This window comes from Atractosteus spatula, chromosome 6 (assembly GCF_055471065.1).
Source record: "Atractosteus spatula isolate fAtrSpa1 chromosome 6, fAtrSpa1.hap1, whole genome shotgun sequence".
NCBI lineage: Eukaryota > Metazoa > Chordata > Actinopteri > Semionotiformes > Lepisosteidae > Atractosteus > Atractosteus spatula.
The window spans coordinates 29953966-29976214 of NC_142711.1; the positions used below are offsets into that span (position 1 = coordinate 29953966).

A 22249-nucleotide genomic window follows, 5' to 3' on the forward strand; every position below is an offset into this window, starting at 1 on the left:
TCCCGGTAATATTGCTTGGTACTGGTATCTTTTCCGCCTCCTGGGCTCACCTCGCCCTTTCCTCCTTAGTACCTGTTCTTCCTCGTCTGGACTCCCTGAACATTGACTTTTTGGTTTTGGTTTTTGGATTACTTGCTCTTGTCTCACCCTTATTGGATTTGTTTGCCTCTCTTCTTGTGTACTATCTGGACTTGACCCTGCCTGGAATAACTGACCACTCTACCTCGTCGCCTGCCTTGGATACCTCAGCTACCTGACCTCACTTGGAGACCCGCACAGGGTTAGTAAATTACATAGTTCCTCAATATCCCAGGGATATTGTTTCTGACCGGTGGCCCTAGTTCTTCTATAATTTTTGGAGGGCTTTTTGCAGGTCGCTGGGAACGTCGGTCTCTTTGACTTCTGGATATCACCCTGAGGCTAATGGGCAGGCCGAACAGACCAATCAAAACCTTCTCACCTTCTTGAGGGCCTACACATCAGCCTCACAAAACAACTAGGCTTCTCTCCTTCCCTGGGTGGAATATGGCATCAACTCCCTTTTGTCTTCACCCACTGGTATGTCGCCATTTCTCGTCTCCCTTGGATATCAACCCACCCTCCTCCCAGATGACTGCCCTCCAGCAGCTGTCCCCTTGGTGCATGAACATGTTACCTACATATGGAAGATTTGGCGAACTGCCAGGAAATCCTTTCTCAAGTCCTCACAACGCCAGATCTCTGCAGCCAACCGCCATCGCCAATCCACTCCTAAATACCAAAGTTTGTCTGGTTCTCCACCAACCAAAAACCTGCCCTTGCGACAAGCCTCATGGATACTTGGACCCCACTACATCGGACCTTTTAGAATCCTCTCTCAGATCACACCCATGTCGTTTCGCCCCCCTACTCAAGTTCCACCCAACTTTTCATGTTTCAGCACTTAAACCTTTCTTTCGCCCCCCCTATCTCCAGCTAGAAAGACCCCCTCCCTCCGACTTATCGATGGTCACCTCGCTTACACAGTGAACAAAATCTTGGATTCTCTGAGGTTTTCGTGGCACCTTGCAATATCTTGTAGACTGGGAGGGCTATGGTCTTGAAGAGAGATCCTGGGTTCCGGACAGGCACATCCTTAACCATTCCCTTCTCCAGGGCTTTCATCGGGCCTTTCCAGACCATCCATCTCAGACTTCAGGAGCTGCCCGTACGGGTTATTATGGCTGCAGCTGGTCTTAATTAACCCCTGATTATCCAATTTCCCTTACACACCCCTTCCTTCACTATTTAAACCCTCAGTTCTCCCAATAACATTGCTTGGTATTGGGATCTTTTCCGTCTCCTCAGCTCACCTCTCCCTTTCCTCCGTAGTACCTGTTCTTCCTCATCTGGACTCCCTGAACATCGACTCTTTGGTTTTGGTTTTTGGATTTCTTGCTCTTGCATCGCCCTTATCGGATTTGTTTGCCTCTCTTTTTGTGTACTAGCTGGACGTGACCCTGCCTGGAATAACCGACCACGCTACCTTGTTGCCTGGTTCGTAAATTACATAGTTTTTCACAGAATACCGAGCCTGCAGTATGAACCCTGCGGGTCAAGACGATCCATACTCCATTCTCCAGCATCACTCCCAAACTCAAAACAGCTAAGAAACATTATCAACTCCTAAAGCTACATTCCATCCATTTATTTTCTATCCCAGCAAGCAACTGGCGCAAGGTGGGATACACCCTGGATGGGACGTCTGTCCATTCCAGTAATCCCCCAATCCCATTCAAAGTAAGGCAAACACTTCAGTGAAAGTGCTTGTTTTAGCACAAATGTGTGTCTGTGCTTTCTGATATCATTACCTATTTTGCATTTAAATGTATTGAGAAGAGTAGTAACAGTTCTTGGCTGTTGAGGTTTTGTATACCTTATAATCACTAAAGGTGGTTGATAATTAAGACCCTTTCACCCGTATGTATAGATACAAACAAAATGAGAATGTATGCATGTACAGGTATATAATTTTAGAGTATGACGGCCTGCAGTGTTCAAGTACTGAAACAGGAACATTATTTTTGATCACTTCTGTACAAAGAGTTTTGTATGTAAGAGTTTTCTTTTAAGATTTAAATACCTACAGTATATCAATACAGTGCCTTGTGAAAGACTTCAGACTCTTCCTATATCTAATTTTGCGAAATTACAAAATATTAGATTCACATTTTTTAAATATAATATTGAGTTCAAAACCTACATGTATCATTGAAGATTTCTAAGTGTAATATAATTTACAGAAAAAATCTAAAAACTGTTTCACAAAAATTAAACAGAAAAAAATAAATGTGTTGATTTGATAAGAATCATGATTTTTTGGAAGCAACTTTATTCAGCTGTAGGCATCCTCTCACAAGGCACCAGTAAATGTAGGGGTTTTGTGCTTTTACTGGGACAATTATTAATTGTATCAGTAAGTCACAAAATGATTATTTGATGGCTATTAGAATCAACCTTGCGGGATAACTCAAACAACGCACACACACGGATACTAATACACAAGAATACATTTATTAATGCATAAAATGTGCATATAAACATAACAGATCTTATAGTGGGGGTTAGCAGAATACAAAAGGTATATATTCAATCACGAAGAGTTACAAATACCAAGAGGGACATACATTCAGTATATAATTCATTTAGACTGTTTCGTAAATGAACTTGGATTACAACTTCTACACTAGATACTCAAAAGCAAGTACATCACTCATAGGAATTAAACTGTGGTTGAGGTAACAATTGAATTCTCGAGCTGTATTGCAGAATGTTGAATACTCATCCAATCTGTGTGGATTCAGATCTCTGCAGACAAAGAAACAGCGGCAGGCTTGTTGCTGTGTCCAGTCGGCACTCTCTGGCTCTGTGCCAAGCAGTGGTGTTGCGGCTGGAGAGAAGTGGGAGAGATTCCTGCTGCAATGCTCTAGCAGTGGGCTCTCTGAAGACCGGCTAGTTAGTTTTGGCTTACTAGCAGAGTTTCTGCACAAGACCAGTTCGTTCCTGATGTAGCACTAGTTCTGAATACTTAGATTCAGCGGTCCACAGTTCCGCCTGTAGTTCACTTGTTGATCAGGTGAGCTTTCGCGGTGGGTTCACGAGGCTTGCTGCTGGGCTAACCTCAGGTGGATCCTTTGGTTATGCGCTGGCGACCTCTGTTCTCGACTCTTAGAACAAAGGAAAGTCCTGGCACTCGGACACACTGGCCGTTACGTGGTGGTCCGAGCTGAGTCGGAGAATTTCCAGGAGGAGCCTTGAGACTGAGAAATGTCCAGGAGGCGCCGAGTCTGAGAATGTTCAGGAGGCGCCCTGAGGTGCCCTGTGCTGCCTGTTTTACCTGGAGGAACTACAGTCGTTCATTGGTTGAAAGTTTCATGGGCATTCGAGACCCACGTGGGGTTACCCTGCCCTACCAGTTCCTGATTGGCTCAGGATGAGTAACAATGCACTCTGACCTTAGGGATGTAAACAAATGACTCTCCTTTGCAATCTCCCAAACCGTGAGGCGCCAGAGATGACCATTGATTAGGTTTGCTGGAGAATCTCAGCATTGGGAGTTGTTCCTTATCAGGACACTCTATGGACTAGAAAAACACCTTAAATGTGAACCAAATGGAATGGCCTCTCTGTATCAAGCACCACTGAGATGAAGGAGAGAGGGACTGGCAAGGGAGCAGCAAACTTAATTCCTGTACTTTAATAAGCCTTGCCGCTACACAGCAAATAAATCCAGAAGATCCTCTTTGTAAGTCTCTGCTAGCTTTGCACATTGGTTCAGTACAATTTTACCCAGCCTCTTTAGTAGATTTTCTCAAGGTCTCCCAAGTTGCTTGGGAATCTCTTATGGACAGCCGTTTTCAAGTCATTCCATATTCAGGACATGATTCAAGTCAGGACTTTTGGGGTACTTAAGAACATTCACTATTTTTAATCCATTCCAGTGTACAGTAGTTTTAGCCCTCTGCTTTGGATCATTGTTTTGCTGAAATGCAATTTTTTATGCCCCACTTTTAGGTCTGGACCAGGTTTTCCTCTAAGATTTGCAAGATTTTTCTCCATCTATGTTCCCAGTCCCTGCTGATGAGAAGCAGAACTTTATCACAAACATGCCACCACCATACTTAACAGTAGGGATGGTGTTGACTGGTGTTCTATGTTGGGTTTGTATCAGATGTAACACAATGCATTTAGATAAAAAAGTTCCCTTTTGTCCTGTCTGACCACAAACGTTTTGCATCATGTTTGCAGTATCCTTTACTTAGGTACTTTATTGTAAACGCCAAGCAGGATTTTAGATTCCTCACAATGGCTAACAACTCGACCTTGGTTGCTAAGGTCTTTTAATCTTTTTTTAACCCTTCTCTTAATCAGTATCTTTATATACCATTTTTTCTCTGAGTTGTTTTGAAAGATCCCTGGTCTCCATAGTTCAATGTTTGCATTACAATATTCAGATTCACTACCTGATGGAGGGACCTTACATAGATAGGTTTAATTATTCTGGAATCATGTGAACGACTTTTGTTGCATACAAAGGCCACTTAACTAATTCTGCCACTCATTAAAGCAATTATTTGCACCTTAATTAACTGAGGTTCAGCTTCATTAATTGAGGTTTGAAAGTGCAAACTACTTTGATTTGTGTAATCATGATGTTTTCATTTTTTCTTTCATATAAATTATCTATTTGCTTTTCTTTTTTTGCTTTGAATGTGTGGAAGAGTTTATGTATACAGTTTACTGCAATAAATATGAATTGCTCCTTCAAACAGACATGATTGCAAACTTTAGCATCAAAATGTGAAAACTCTGCAAGGGTCTGCATGCAAGACACTGAATATGTGTCTGTGTTGATATATGAATACTTATTCAAGCAGTATCAGTATCATTGGTGGTCCAACAGTTTATTTCCTTTATAAAATAACCTACAGATGACCTATAGACTTTTCCGTGAAAAAAAAAGGTTATTTTTAAGGGTCAATACAGTATATTATCCTCCTGGAAAAAAAATACAGGCTTAAAAATATAAATGGCTGAGAATATCTGACATTAAATCCACTTAACTGTGTAGAAAATATGCTTATTATTTTATTATATGTTTATTCAATTATCCTTATTTTAATATTTCCTTATATTTCATTGTAGCCTTGAATGGCTAACGTTAAATTTCTCTTTCATTAACCCAACCTAAAATAAACCCGTTCGCTCGGTTGAACACAGAAAAATGGTTTCTGCATATTTTTTCACTTTGTAACACTGAAATAATGTGTCCTTCGAACCTTAAAATCTGCAAAAAGCCGATAAAACCAGCCTGTATGAAGATTTTCAGAACTCTGTAACAATGTATGGATGTGTCAGTGGCAAAGGGGTGGGAAAAGATGTCATTTGAAGTCAGTGCTTAATCACATGGAAGACACTATGAACCAATCGAGTCCTGTCATGCTTCCCTTTAATATCTGCCTCTTTCTGTCCCTACTACTCGAGAAAGGCACAGAGAACCACACGGAGCTGGGGGGGAGGGTTATAACCATTTGCAGCAGGATTCTGACTTAAAGCTCTGGAAATTCAACTTTCGTGTTTCCTTTGGAAAAGGGCTTTGTCTTTTTTTTCATAGAGTAATGAAAAAGATGTTCAACTAATTGCAGTACAAGCAGATAATTATGATAAACGAGTTTCCTCACGAATACAACACATGCACACTAGTATGATTAAACAAGATGTAGCTGCATATCCCCTTGCCTGCTCTGCAAAACGGTTTAAACCGAAAAAAAAAACTACTGCACACGTACCTTCAGTAAATGGAAGCGCCTCCTACTGATGGTTAAGGATTTAAGTTTTAAACTTCGGTTTGAAAGTGGCAAACTTCATCTTTGTCAATTTCTACTTTTTTTGAGGATATGTAATACTGCTGCAAAAGATTTTTTTTCCTGTTTTTAAATCATCTGCAACTGGAGAGCCCCCGAACCTAACATTTATTGTGAATGAAAGAGGTTTATGTTTCTTGAAGTAGTGTGGCTAATGTGAAGAACCTTTAACTTGTGTTATGAAGACTTTCTGTCAGAATATAAGAAGAAAGTCTTTTTATCGTACAAAGAATACATGAACTATGTTCCGGATCTTCAAGTGGACACTAATTATTGATTGTTTTGATAATGAGCTAACGTGATTCGTTCAACAGCTGATCAGAATGCAAAGCAAGGCTGTAATCTTTTTTCGAGATCTAAAATGTTTTACAGATGCCAGCTGTAATATGTATTTTGTTTTTATATTGACCTTGTATGTGCAAAAATGGTCTTATTTCTTTTTCTTCAAATTTGACGCTGATCCCTACAGCATGTAATTAGCATGCAGTTTTGAACCCTATAATTTTTGTAACGTGTATTCAATTTACTAAATAGCAGATCCGCATTTTGATCTCTCTTGTTTTAAGAGAAAACAAGTTTAAAAGTAACATTCTTTGAAATGAAAGTACGGCAGAAGGAAAATTAAAAGATCTAAAAATAAAGTACTGGTTTCTTCTCCACAAAGAATCATTTGAACTTCCCACCGCAGAACGAGAAGGAAATAAATAACAGTTTTGACATATGGATGTGATTTTTGCAAAACAGACAGATGCAGAGAAATAAAGAGTCTCAGCGCAGACTAAATGTGTTGCAGATTTGAAAAAAAGCAGCCTAGAGATTATTTTAATAATTGTACAAGCCACGATCGTCTACGTTATGGGGAAACAGAATGGATGTAAAAAGATGACCGGTTCTCTGGCTCCGATTTAAGTGGATGAAAACGTCAGTGAAAACATTTTTAAGTGGCCATCAAACCATATGAAGTTACTTTATTCCAGCGGTTGTTGGATGTTCGATTTAGTTGGTTTAGTTATGGGATCTACTCTACTGCTACACAGTTTGAGCATTATTCTATGCTGTTCAGCCCTGAGCTGCGCCTATGGTCTGGTAAGTTCTTTCTGCAATACCCATTCTGGCATGTGGCATGCATCTCTACAAGGGTGAAGGGGTGTGTAGTTATTTACCTGCCTGCTCGGAATCTGCTTCAGACCGTTGCTGCACTCCATGGTGAGGTTTCCAAAGAGTGAAATTTAGCAAAAAGTCATTATGTTTTTAAAGCCTGTTAGCACTAATATTGTTTTCTATGAAAATATATTTAACGATATACAGTAGTACAGTCGTATTGTTATGCACAGTGTACCACAGATAGCTCGCCTTGCTGTGACACTATATGCCTGGCAATTTTGATGAAAGTGGTTTTAAACCATGTTTTTTTTTTAAGGTTAATTCTAGAGCAGTGCAGAATCCAGAAAGAAAAAAAATGTCACCGGAAAATGGTATAGGAAAGGTATTTGTGGAAGTGATTTTAGTTTTCCATTTAAATTGGAGCTGTGAATAATACTGCGTGGGTAATGGTCTAAGCTATGTGCATTTTATTTAACTATTGTGGACTTCTATAAAAAGTATACCTTTGAAATTGATTGAGTTTGTTTTCGTGTTTGAAAATTAATATTATTCATCTCTTTATGGAATGAATCAACAGTAGGACACTTACTGTACAGACGCAGTACCAACAGCAATAGTGGTATGTTGATGAAATTCTGATTGATTATCCAGATAAAAGTGTATATTAATGGTAGTGAATAGACAAAGCTTATTTACTTGGAATGATTTATTATAAGAACGACAACTTATTTCTCTCTAACGCTTTTAAGTTGGTAATGGGACCAGCTGTGTGCTGAGCACTGTTAATTAGAAAGTGGATTGGAAAGAAGCTGTTTAACTTGGTGCTTTTGTTCCTGGGGACCCATTTCCAATAATGTCTCCTCAATAAGAACAAGTGTCTTAAGAAATCACATTGCAATCTTTTCTTGTTATAAGCTTAGCTATTGTTAATATTAAAAATGAAAATGTACAGTAGATGAGCATCACAACCATAAATGTTGAAAAAAATCCAGAGTCTGTTAAATTCACACATCACTAAAATAGTTTTATTAAGTTTCTGGGGACCTCAAGGGGTCCCTGGACCACTGGTTGAAAACATCTGAGCCAGTTTTATGGCTACTTATGTAGTAAATGACCAAGAGATTAATATCAAGAAAGGCAGTACTTTGGCATATTCAAATGCATTAATTTACTGATTTGTCGTCGTAACTTCTTACTAAGGTCAATACACTAAGTATGTATCTAAGTATTATAAGATATAAAGATGTAATGGGTTTAAGTGAATTACTCATTTCTGCTTTTTGTAGAAAACTAAAATAATACTAAATAAAGTAGTACAAGAATGTCACCACTTCTTATTATATTGTTCAAAATCCTTCCATACAACTTACAAATGTTAGCCTCCAACTGATGAAATATGATTAAATGATGTGTATGTGATTGTTAATCTATGTAAAGCAAACATAAGCATACTGTAGATGATAATGCATGTGATTTTTGTCCTGAGTATTTCCTTCACTTTCATTATTACAAATTCACGTGTATGTCAGTAAAGACACACGTTCTAGATGTTTTTTTACACATTTCTTGTGTTTTTCATGTATTCAAACTATATAATATAAACTTAATAGTGCATTACCAAATTTTTAAATTTACTAAGTTTCTATCTTACAGTTCATTTAATAAATTTGTGTTGTAGCGACTTTGCTCTGAACATTTTCTGTGTACAACAAACACCAAAAATTATATATATAACATTGTTAATTATTCATACTTTACTACAGTACTAGACAGTTTCTTTCATGAACCTGTAGCAGTTAATAATGGGACCAGGCAGAACTAAATTTCAATAATAAAAATAAACTAAGAAATAAATACTGTACATCAGTCAATCAGTCACTCTTAACATAAGAAAAGAAATAACTGAAGCAAAACAAACAAAAAATATTTTCAGAATGTATGTCAAGAGAAGCCACAGAGAATGTTGGAAGCTATTCCATTTGTTTTAGAAAATTATATGTTTTTTTCAACTTTAGAACGGATTTGTTGTTTTTAAGGTGTATCTGAGGAAAAATGAAATGCATGACTCAAGTGAGGTTTTCTTTAAAAAAAGTCAAATTTTGGTTTTATGGTACTTGTCAGTTTTCAGCGATGCACTAAGATAATGCCTGTCCATCTTCAGGTGTGTCTATGCAATTCAATTTTGTGTAAGCACATATACTGTATTTGTCCATTAAAATTGTGCAGAAGAAGACATTTGTATCATAGGGAAGAAAGGGAGAAGAAACACATTTGATTATGTTTTTAAAAATGTGGGAGGTTACAAACAAAAGGTGACCATTTAGTAGTAAGCATATACTGTAAGTAGATGATTAAATGTACAGTATACTGAAAATGTTGAAAGAAGCCAAGTTGTCTTCAACAACATGGCTGGGTAGCTTGTTCCATACTCCCACAGCCCTTCGGTTAAAGAATTGCAACTTGTTCTTGGTTTTAAATGCACTGCCACATTTTCCACTTGCACCCCCATGTTTCACTGTTATTTCTGACGTGAGCTGTCTTTGTCAGTGTCTTTAAGAATTTTGAATACTTGTGTCAGGTCCTCTAATAGTCTTTTCTGTTCAGCTCATAGGATGATATTTTACTCTAACAATTATTTAGAGAAAATAAAAGTATCACTATTTATCAGTAATAGTATTTTTCTGCTTCTCCTACTATGTGTTTACTCTATTCATGAATGGGAGAGAGCTCCATATAATATTTTGTGGTACAATTCTTTATATTCAGACAGAGGTGTTGTTTTGCTATGTTGAAACTCAGACCTTATGTGTTTAATCCTTTAAGCTAGTTAGTGCAAAGTGTGTAAATAAGATGATTCAATTCCTATTTCATGCTAACACAGTTGCTCAGTGATCTATGAAAAAAATAAATTCCTTACAACAAAAACACATTTAATTCACAATAGCATCTTATTACTCAAGAGATGGGTTAAAATATCTCTTCTTCATGTAACCTTTCTCAATTTTGAGAGGGTGTCCATGCTACTGTAAGATTTACAGCACCAGAAAAAGGTTCATGAATCCCAAATATAATGAGAGTCATAATTTCCTTCCATTGTTGAATCAAACACAATCTTTTCTTAAATAACGTAAAGGGTTGATATTTAACCTCAATCAATGTTTTATGAGATGCAGTGGTATATGAAGTAGAAAAAAAGAAGATTAATTATGATTCAGTTTATGTGAGCCATTACTAAGCATATTTAAGGGAGTAATCAGGATTTTAAATAATTGGACAAAAAGTTACCAAGGCGTTTGGGTAACCCTGTTGTACATAAAGTACAGTAACATTGTGAGTTTGGTTTTCAGTATACAGTACATGTTACTGAAAAACATAAAGCCATGATCCAAATATGATTTTTTTTTGACAAAAAGAATAGTTGGTGGGACAAAAACATTTCTAAACATTTGGAGCCATATCCTTCCACTGCCAGACAGTATAAAAATTGAACATTTCCAAGACCGCATTGACTCCGTTGAGGACTGGTCATCTTGCTTAAAGCACCATCTTGCTAAAAGCAGTCTAGAGAATAATCCAGGTTACACAGAAACGGAAATCGTTTTCAATTCTTCAGGACTCTCTTGTGGCGGAACATATCAGCGTTCATGCTTCAGTCACTGGGAAAAGACTCAAAGGGAAGGTTTACATGTCAGATTTGCTTGAATGAAATCACCACTAGTATCAAGTTTGCCAATGAACAATTGGGCAATTCAGAAGATTCCTTGGAATGATCTTCCAGAATGATCTTTGGACAGCCAAGTCAAAAATAGAAGTTTTTTACCTCAAACACTGCCTTCCAACAGAAGAACCTCATCCTGTCTCAGGGCCCAGCTTGCATCATTCACAAGAACATGAATTTGGTCTTGAAGCAAACTCTGGAAGAAATCATCCACACATGAAATGTAGATGAGTTCCAAAATGATCCTAAACATACTGTACAAACATATCTGCAGTACAACAGGAACTGAACAATTGAAGAAGGAGATTTACATTATGGATTGGCTAAGTAAAAGTCTGGCCCTAAACCCCATTAAAATATTATGGCAAGACCTGAAGTGAGCTAGACATGCAAGGAAACCCTCAATTGCCACTGATAGGAAGCAGTCATTCAAGGAAGAATGGGCATAAAAATCATAAAAGCAGCTATTCTAAGTCATTGCTTCTCATGGAATTGCCAGCAGTTACTGAATATAAGGATCATTTTAATTAAATATTTCAAATATATCTAAGTTTTTTGTTATTTTTTACTCAAGTTATATTTTTGTTTTATGAAAACATTCATATGCAACAATATGGACCAACCTGGAGGGGTTTACATTTTCTTTCTCGACACCATAAGTCTTAACATTTTAGCATTTTAGTTCTGACGTATAAATAATATAAATTATTTTTTCTTTTGATCTCAGACATTTTGGTCCAATTGAAATCACACCATATCTGGATTTGATGGCAAAAATATTACAAGCCTACACCAAATAATGTGCTTGGACTAAAAAAAGAATTCACCGTGATTTAGAGCTACCACATCACAGAGTTCTGAATACTTATGTGACCAGAATATTTCAGCTTTTGACTTTCTTTAAGATATCTACTGACAAATAAGTCATTTTGTCTTTAAAAATTGTAATCCAAAAACATTTGAAAACTGAAAGGGTCTGAATACTTTTGCAAGGCACTGCATATCATTAAAGTTGACAACTCACTCATTTGGCCAAACCATGTTGGATCTGCATAAGAATCCCAAAGACTGGGATTGGACTGGGACATTTTTTCCAAGTACTTAGATCAACAGCTTCACATACTGTACATTGCATAATTTCAGAGAAAAGACTCCTTTGTAGATTTACTTTGCATAACCATTTAAAAGAGAAGGAACAAGTTTGAATCTGAAGGATAGATGTATGTTTTAGGGTTTTTATTGGGGTGATAGTTATTTGTCACTGATTAAATATTTTTGTTATTAATTTGATTTGTACAGTAGGTTGTGACTTCATCTTCACAAACACCAAAAATCAAAATTAGATGAATCTATAACCTGCCATTCTATCATGTAATATTGCTTGTGGCCTCCCCAGAATATCAGTACAAATCTTAGAATTTACAGAATAACCTGTTCTGCATAATTATGATTTATTGACATTTATTTTGTAATTATAATCACTGTTGTCATGGTATTCAATGCAATCTCTTGGAATCTTCATCTGTTCTCTAGGGAAAATAAACCTTGTTACACACTGTTGTGCAAATGCATATTAAATATTGATAAATAAATATCTGTTTTAATAACTGGTACAGAGCTTCATCAGATGCCATGAAGTGCTAGACAGAGTTTCATTTAGCACATGAACATTATGCTCTCTTCAGATCTATAGTTAGATGAGGCAAGGTAAGGTGATTCTTGAAAGTTCAACTTTCATTGGAGATATTCATGTGTGGAAAATTAAGTCTAATGTCTAATCCTTAAATTTATCATTTCTATACCACAATTGTCAGAACATTTGATGACATATATAGGCTAACTGCTCAATTTCAGATATTGGAAGACACAAAAGCATCTATGTTCTCAGGTAGATATTTGTACCATGCATCACTAAAAATAGTGGATAACCAAATGTTAAGACATCTTCCCAAGACTGTTCCATTATAATTACACATTTGCACAATGTTTTCCAAAGTACTCAGCGTATAATCCTTTCTTTTCTTCATAAGGACATGTAAATAACAACAGCAATAGTACAGAAGGTATCTATATAAAAGAGGGATCCATGTTTGTTGACCTACTGTATTTAGTGATCATGTTATGCCCAGAGGTATTGAAGAGGGACTTTAATAGACTTAACAACAAAACCTTTGGGATTGTGTTCAATGGTCTAATATACTTTTCTCTAAGGAATCAGTATCTAAATCTCATCAAGATTTCTGGAACATCATTGATCTCCAGTTTGGTGCTCTTCAAAGCTAAACCTAAACCCTGGCACAGCTTGAATAGGAACTTATCAGAGCATAGAAAGCCATTCCCTAAGGTTAGATTTGAACTCTGATTAGATCAATGACCCTTCAGTGCAGTACTCATTTAGACATGAAGTGCTCATACAGAAATTTAATTTTAAAAAGAAATACATAAAATTGCATATGCATCCTGAAAGTGTAGAAAAATTAAAGTATTGTGTGTTAATATTGAAAAATAATACATTGGAGTGTATATCCTGTGTTCTAACATACTGTGTGACAGAATAATTTCTTCTGTCCTATCTTGCATTGTCGAATTCCATCAGTTTTTGTGATTTACACTAAGTCAACATCTTATCATTGGGGCTTGATGTAGTCATTGTTTAATGAATTTATTTTATTTTTACAAAAAAAATTGCTCTTGTTATACAATGTTGTTGGTTTCTCAGTACATTTTTATTTTAGTGTCATTTTCATTCCAGCTTTTATTAACAATATTACTTTTTTCACACAAGACGTGTTTTTTCTAAAAAAACTTTTTTTCAGCTACATAAAAATATGAGTATTTGATAACCACATTCATGAATTAGTACGTGATGATTAAACCCCATAGTCTGTTCTCTTGAACATGAGGCATCAGCTTTAGACAAATCTACTGTATATTTTACATTTGAGTTCTAAGGTAAAAAGAATTTGCTGACTAAATTGTTAGATATAATTTTAGAGTAATTAGTTAAATCGTTAGTTTAAATCTTCTGTTTTGGGATTTTATTTCAGTTTACTGTATTACTTTCTAATGAATTCCATTGTTCCGTTTAAGTAGATTTTTTGTGGTCTAATTCATAATCACTTTGCTATTGCCCTTTAGTATGCAATGTTTAAAAACGTTTCATGAACGTGTCAGTAATCTTATAGAATGGGTCAGATTGGTTAAACACCCTTCATGTTTTGCTATGGTCTACAATTATATTTCATTTTATTTCCTGAAAATGTCAATTGTAGTCATATCATGTCATGTCTTTTGCCAAACTGCTTTATAACATATGGTGTCGCGGGAAGACAGAGCATACCCAGAAAGCAACAAGCACAATGCAGGGTACACCCTGGACAGGGCACCATTCCATCACAGGGCAAGTGCAAGCCAATCATACATGGGGACAATTTGGAGGCACGGTAAAGGCTGCTGACTCATCCATTGTAGTATTACTGTGAATTTACTTTTACTTTTAATAAAACCAGAATGACCTATTCTCCTTGTGTTCAGATGCACGCTACTATATTCTAGAAATAAACCGATCATTATCACCATCTATTTTGTAAGTTTGGATTATTTTTTATTATCTTTTGGAATTGTAGTAATTTCTAAAAAAACATATAATTAACTTTGTCTAGTAATTTACAGTATATCTCTAGTATAGAGTGGTGTAGTGTGTGAGTAATCAATGTGACCTGCTTGACCGAGGTAAATATTAACCTGCTTGACTGAGGTAATGACCAGCCTGGCTATAATGATGAGGCTGTTCCCTCACTAAGCAAATTGTACTAGGGAGCTGGCGCAGAGGTGATGTGAATTGATTGGTTCTGAATAATGAGTGGAATGAAGAAGAGTTCTTTATACATTTTCTATAGTCAGACATGACTGAGGCTTTTTCAATATCCCTGGAACTTCACTTAGAACTATGGCTATATTTATGCAGCATATCAGTAGTGTACTTTTGCAAGCAGGTAGTTGTTTTTCTTGTTTAGCAAAATATCTTGTTTAGTTATGAAATTATGTAAAAAATAAATAGGGCTGTTTATTACTGGATCTGTAATCAATTATACTAATTACAATGGTACAGCTATTAGCATTATAATTATAATTGTATTGTTCTGCAGTTCACTAGAAGTTGAACAATTACTGTACATTTAGAATATATGAACTTGATTCTGGTTTCCTAAAAAAAGAGTGATCTGACTATAAGATAAATTAATTTTGTTGGATTTCAGAACAAATGGGTACAAATTCCAGGACAAGTATAGATCATGTTATTTTAATTTATGTAAAATTGCCCTCAAATTTGTGAAGCTCTTGTTTTCAATGTATCTTCCAGTGGATGCATATTGGAAAGTAAGTGGAGTAAATAGAGCCTGGTGATTATATTTACCACTTGCATTTCTCTTTCGTCTTCACCGAGACAAATTTTAGTTTGCAATGCTCTTTGTAAAAGTAAGTCATCTCAAAAAGTAGTTTATTTTCACCTCTGTGTCATTCTTACAAGTATTTAAAGAAAGCATAGCAAGGGAATTCCCATTTTATGATAGGATTGACAGAAATTTAATTTGCAGCTTGTCCTGCATTTCCTGTTTAAGTAACATATGGTATTTTCTCATTTTGTTCTTGTTTGCTTGTCAAGTCAAAGTTGTCATGGTTTGCTGGACTTTGTTACTTTGCATAATCTATTCATTATGATACACATGCAGAGAGATGAGTATTTATTGCCTGCATAGTCAAGAATGTTCATCTTTTCTGCTTGACTTGTATCATTGGAAAATCTAATGTCTTTAAGCAACATTTGTAATAGAATTATTTATAAAATAGACTTTTGTTATATACTTCAAAGCAGTGTGATTTATGTTTTAAGCAGAGGAATGCTCCTCCCTATCAGAACTCCTGTGGGTCTCATGTGGGTCTGTTTTATATTTAAATGTATAAAGCTAGGCCCTGGACTCCTCCAGCTGTAAAATAGTTTGATGTAAATCACAAATGTATTCATATACTGCAGGTTATACTTCCAGGTGCATTCTAATTCTAACGAGAGAAAGGTATTTGTCAGGATATGAATAAAAAATACTTTGAACATATAAAAATATCTTTGTCAAAGAAAATATCTAGTGCAAATATCCTTATCTTTAACATCATACTGTATCTTTGTACTATGCAACTAGTATCTAACACCTTTTTCGGTAGTTTGGTCCAATTCTAATTACAGTACAATGACATAAGGCATCAAATATAAAAGGATAGTGTATCTAATACTTTAGTCTTTGGTGTTAACTCACTTGGCTTATTAGCATTGCTGTCTTCAGCACTGGATCACCGTCTTCAATTCTGGATTTCAGGTGCCATCTGCGTAGAGTTTGTATGTTCCGCCTGTGTTTGCTGGGTGCTCTGGTTTCCTCCCAAAGTCCAAAGACATACTGGTATGTTAATTGGCTTCTGGGAAAATTGTCCTTAGTGTCAGTGTGTGTGTGTGTCTGTATGTATCCTGCGATGGAGGAGGTTGTATCCATCCAGGTTGTATTTCAACTTGCGCCCATTGCTTGAAGGGACACACTCTGTCTGTCTCATAACCCTGAATTGGCTCCAGAAAATGGAGGAATTAATGGAGTTTTACTAGACTGCTGTATAAATGGATAAATTAGTCTTACAGTAAAAATTGTGTGTATTCATTTAAAGATGCATTATGTTTACACACAAAAATAAACATTAAACCTTTATTGACATATTTTATGGGCGAAAGAACTGCCTTCATTCTGCTTTCACAAAATAATGTACATGACCTGAGATTTTTTTAATCCTTCTGCAAAATATTTAATTTCACTTTGCTGTCCAAAAGCTATCGCAAAATGTACAGAGCTCTAAGAATGAGACAACACTGACAATATCTATCTTTGTTTATTTTGCCACAATTATTATTCTGATCACTTCAGTCTTTTTCACTATATAGAGTCATTTACTGTTACACAAGATGTTTACATGTACTGTATATTTAATACACAGCACAGTATCAGCTCTTATGGTTAACTGTAGCTTTAGAGAATTGTACATTTTAAGCCTCCATGTGGTATTCAGCGATTGTTCCTTATAACCCTTTAAAAACAAATACAAAATGAGTAGAGTTATTAGATTGATCTTAAATGGAAATACAATTGCTAGACATTACTTAAAGAATAAAAAGTGATTACTATTGCATGAATAGAACACAAAAGGGTAAGATAAAATATTGCTTATGAAATATATGAAGGAAGCAAAATTGATTTAAAACACTAATGTTTTAGATTATGCAGAATGAAATATATTATAGATTATAATAGAACATGGTGCTGTTTTTATATTCATTATAACATTTAGTTTCACACTGAAATTAGAGCAACTGAGAAGAAACATATAAAATAAAACTTTGGAAATAAAACACCTTATAAAATATGATGCATAAAACAATCTTTATTAGCATGTTATCAGTGCTGATTTACATGAAGGAATAGCATCATCTTTTGATTATCATAAGACTTTTTTTGACATATGGGCCTTTGTGGTGTTTTTCCTTCCAAAAAAATCTAGTCAGACAATGTTTATCTGTTGCTTATTTATAAGACCCAATACAAAATACAGAGCGATCAATCTATTTAGGGTTAGGTATTTGTTTACATAAAGTTATTGATTTGGTAGAGTGTTTTTATATAGGAGTTTTGAAATTTACTTAATGTACCATCTCTTCCCATTTTAGGGAGTTATGGGTATTATTTCTGGTTAGCTATTGCTATTCTTATTATAGGAAAGCTGCAAGAGGTTTGTGGTATTTTTAAACACCAGGAACTTCCTTGTCTTTGACATTTAGCTCCTCATACACTCAGTGAAGAATCTCGGAAATCAATGAAGATTTACAAAAGGCACAATACTTTTGAATGTGGTCAATAATCTGCTATGTGTGCAGCCAGTGTCAGGTTTTAGACTCATTTTAGACTAATTTGAACTAATCACAATGTCTGAAATTACATACATTCTTGAGACTGTGTAAACTCTTCTTTTTTCCACTGTTTCAGCTTCATGACACATTGCTTTGACAGAGTTGGTGCCAGTGTCATTCAGCATGCTGAATTTCAAGATATGCTGTCTAGTGTACTCTTATGTCACCCTGATGCATTAATTTAGAAACACTATCCTAGCAGTATCGTACATACAGGTGTACCCTGGACATACTGCTATTGACTATCTCATGGTTTTCTATTGAAATATGCCAGATGATTTCACAGTGATAAGTTGCCAGTACTGCAGAAGAAACCACGAAAAATCAAGTAATTATGATTCTAATTTATATCACACCAACCTTCCTTTCCAAATTTAACTATTTTTAAAGGTGTTTAACTGGAATATTACATCATCATTCATAAAAAGCAGCAGTGTGGTGAAATTTACATTAAGAAAATTCAAAACAATGTAAACAAAAGCTGTAATTTGTGACATAATGACTGAAAAACTATATAAATATTTGCTGTTATAGGCTAGGCAACTTCTTACTGGGGATGTAAATGATGAGTGAATAGACAACAGAGTTTAAGTCTGTGTGCTGTTTTATTATGCATTGACAGAATGTTTTGAATTGATTTAATAGTTTTGTTGTCATTCTTTGTCATACCCCGGGTAGGACAAACTTACACATTTTGTAGATAAGAAAGAGAATGCAGGATTAGTGTTGGCCATATACTGGAATGGATTTGCTGGGATTGGTTGGGGATCTTATACAACCTCACTGGAGCTGGTTGACAATGATTTTATTTTAATTTGGCAAAGGTAGTACCATGAATCTTTTCCCATCTTTGTGTTGCAGAGGTCACTTTAGAAGGTGCCCCGGTCTCAATACAAAATTGCAGTAACCACTGAAATGAGAAGCTGCAGGATGTCCTTTAAGAATTCTGATATTGTATATAACACAGAAGTTGCAGTTCATTCTTAGAGCATTAGTGTTAGTTAAGTGATCCAAATTACAGCCCACACCAGGACTGACTGACCACCATATACTGTATATCTTGGAGGTAGATTCATGAAACGTTTTGAGCTGAACGATTATACAGTACAGTATGTACTGTACTGTACTGTACCTGTGGGACCAATGCCTTGATCTGAAAACATGTATATTTAACCAGATTATACACAAAAATATACATAAAAAGATGTATATTTACATCTTAAATGTAACATTATCTTTACATTTACATTAAGAAATACAAAGACTTCTTAAAAATTAGTGACAATATTTATCTCTTTCTTTGTAACCTGTCATGAAATCCCTTGCTGTATGTCAGCAACATGCAAACATACTGTACCTTCGATCACAAGTCTGCTGTGCTCCTGCTCTTGGAGAACTGATGTGTCTTAAGGCTTTTATTTCAATTAATCTCTTAATGATCTAACTATGATTGTCTTTGTTTTACTCTGAGCAATTTAACACCTTTCTCAGTTCTTATGGTCCTAGTGCTAGAAAAGACCTAGAAAATCTGCAGACACGCCAAGCCTTCAAGACAGGTTTGGAGACCCTTGCCTTCCATAGTGAGAAGACAAAAGTCATTTAAAAAAAAACTCTTCACCCAAATAAAATGCAAAGTAAAATACAATAAAACACTGTGGGAAAGACAATGACATTCATTTGATCACTAAAAAACTACTAATCACAAAAAAACCTTAAAGAAGAGAATGTCAGTGTGCAAGGTTATGGGTTGCCATGTACTGTATGAAATTAACAAAGGTTATACAGTAAATGCAAAGCAGCTGTATGGCCCATTTTGGTCATTTGCTTTTAATATATTATCGATCCAAGAATCTAATCCAGGAATTTATGGAAACATCCCAGGTAGTGTGCTTCAACAAAGTGGCTGATTCGAGACCTGTAATTCTTTATTTAAAAAGCTTTCTCTTATTTTCAGAACTAAATGCTATTCCTGTTAATTTCTGCTTTTTCTTACAGTCCTTAATGCATTAACCTAAATTAATCATTTGAGTTGACTTTGGGTTGTCATTAGAGTATTGATTACTTCTTTTAGGTCTCTTTAGATAGGTTATCTTGTTCAAAACTGGACAGCAGGTTCCTTTATTCTTCTTTTTCGAAATTCGTATAGGGCAGAATATTTTTTTTTTGTCAAGACAGTGATGTGAATGCTATACAGTATTCCAGCTACCTGTCTATTTGTCCATTTTCTCATCTCCTCATCCAGTACAGGATTGCAGGAGGTAGCCGGAGCCTAACCCAGCAAGCAACGGACACAAGGCAAGATACACCCCAGATGGGAAGCCAGTCTGTCACAAGGAGCACACAGACAGAAACATGTACACACTCGCACCCTTTTTATAGAAGGGTGCAAGTTCACCTACACCTACCTATGTACCAGCATGTCTGAACCCACCCCCTAGCATCTGAATGTGGTCTTATCTTTGTATTGTAACAAATGCTCCCAGGTCTGTGTCGGCAGCATGGGGAATTTGAGGTTGGAGACGACATTAGAGGCTGACTGACAGTTTTATTGCTTTTTTCATTACAATGGGGTGCGCTAATCATAGCACCAGAAAGAGAAGGGTATCCTCTAGATGTAGAGGAGGGATCTGTGTTTTTTGATCAATGATGGTTTAATTTACTTAAATCCAACGCATTATTTTATCACATAAGAAAAGGTTACTTAAGTCTTTAAACTATAGATGCTACTGTACATACTGTAGGACATTATGCAATAGTATAGAGGTGGACTTGGTTATATGTGAATTTGGCTTTTTGCAGCGGTTCTCTGCACTGAACCCTCACTAATGTTGAGGCCCTAAGGTATTACAGTATGTCTACCATAAATTATCAATTTTCTTCATAATCACTGCCCCCAGTCTAATAATAATAATTCCCATAATATTTTTCAATTACACTAGAGACGTTCTTGTTCTTAAGTACCTAAAATATCTGAAGCGTTTATTTCTTGTATTAGAAATACTGCCTTGTTCTTTTTGTAACGTCCTTTATTGTTTTAACTACAAGTGGTTTTGTTTTGTTTTATGCCTACTTAGTCCTGACAGATTATTTCTGACTAAGAATGTTTTAGAATAAGAGAAAAATCTGTTTTGTATTAGTTTTAATATTCATTACAATATTATTGTTTCTACTCATAATATTTCTTATATACTATTTGGTATTATTTTTAGCTTACTGCTATCAGTGTCTCTTGATATTCTTAGTCTTTTATTTAGGTTTTGATAGAAGGCTAAAAATATTTGTCACCAAGCAAGAAGATTGACTTTCCTTTGTAATCAAATATGTTCACAATATAATAAAGCTGGAGGATAAATGTGTGAGTTGAGTTGGTGAAATAAAAATGGCAAAATAATTTTTAACTGCTTACTTTATAAACTGCTTTAAATATATAAATTATTTAAATATATATAATATCATGCAGACAAAAAATGGACAATTCCAAATGCTTATCAAAAGCTTATATTCATGTTATTTTCCAGCATCCAGAAAGAAAAAACAGTCTAGAGCAATTTAATGACCCAATAACAAGACAATGACATAAGTCCCTAAAATATAGACTCCCTATAAAGTAATGATGTTTGGCAGAATTTTAGAGACGCTGGGAAAGGCTTTGGCCACATATGTCTCTGATTTTCCTGAAAGAAAATAAAACAGTGTAGATCTTGTTTGCATTAAAAAATAGAGCAAGGATACTACTTAGGGTGATATATTTAGGCTTTTCTAATTTTTTTTGTTTGAATGGGTATGAATTCATTACCTCATTATAGCTACTGACTTTCAACAGGAAAAAAAAGTTCTTTAGCACTAATTTAGATTAAAACATTTTAATGTTACATAGAGAGACTTTTTAGTATAACAGATTCTATTAATTTCAAATGTTGAATATGAAAATTATATCTTCATTACATATTGTATGAATGCTAAACGTGTTCCAGATACATTGCATTCAGAATAGCAGATCTTGATTCGCATTAAATCTATACTTACACCTACTGTACCTGCTAATTGCAAATTACAAAATGCAGCACTTGATTGCTGGTTTTTGTTTGCCAGAAGCTTTTTGCTTATACTCAATGGAATCCTGCCATTCATGACTGATTTTGGAATTTGCAGTTGGCAGATTGGACAAAGTTTTGATTTAATCTGGGCCCCAGTGTGATAATATTATGTTGTTGTTATTATAGATATAATGAACTAGAAAGTAAAATATTGCTGGAAACATGAACTATGGACATGTGGTTTGGCTTTGGTGTTAAATACTGTATATACTGTATCCTACCTTTGCAATTTAATACCTTTAATGTCATGATTTCTACTACTGTAGCTGTGATTAAATGTATAAAATCCAAGATGCGGGAGTAAGGTATGATATTTTATAAAGGGCTCCACTATATTATATTTACAACATTTAAAAATTACTGCAGACTTTTGAGAGCTGCTGAGAACAGCAGTGGATCATACATCTGAACAGGTCAACCTTGAGAAGGTTACTGAACAAACAGAGAA

The 22249-nt window shown here is 35.4% G+C and overlaps 1 protein-coding gene across 1 annotated transcript in view; it reads left to right on the forward strand.

Moving 5' to 3' along the window:
• The first annotated feature begins 6839 nt into the window (after positions 1 to 6839).
• Positions 6840 to 22249, forward strand: part of pth1r (parathyroid hormone 1 receptor) — a 146208-nt gene continuing 130798 nt past the window's right edge. Inside the window, exon 1 of the mRNA XM_088918191.1 lies at positions 6840 to 6968. Within this exon, the coding sequence (XP_088774317.1) occupies positions 6840 to 6968 (129 nt within the window). The remainder of the gene's footprint in view (positions 6969 to 22249) is intronic.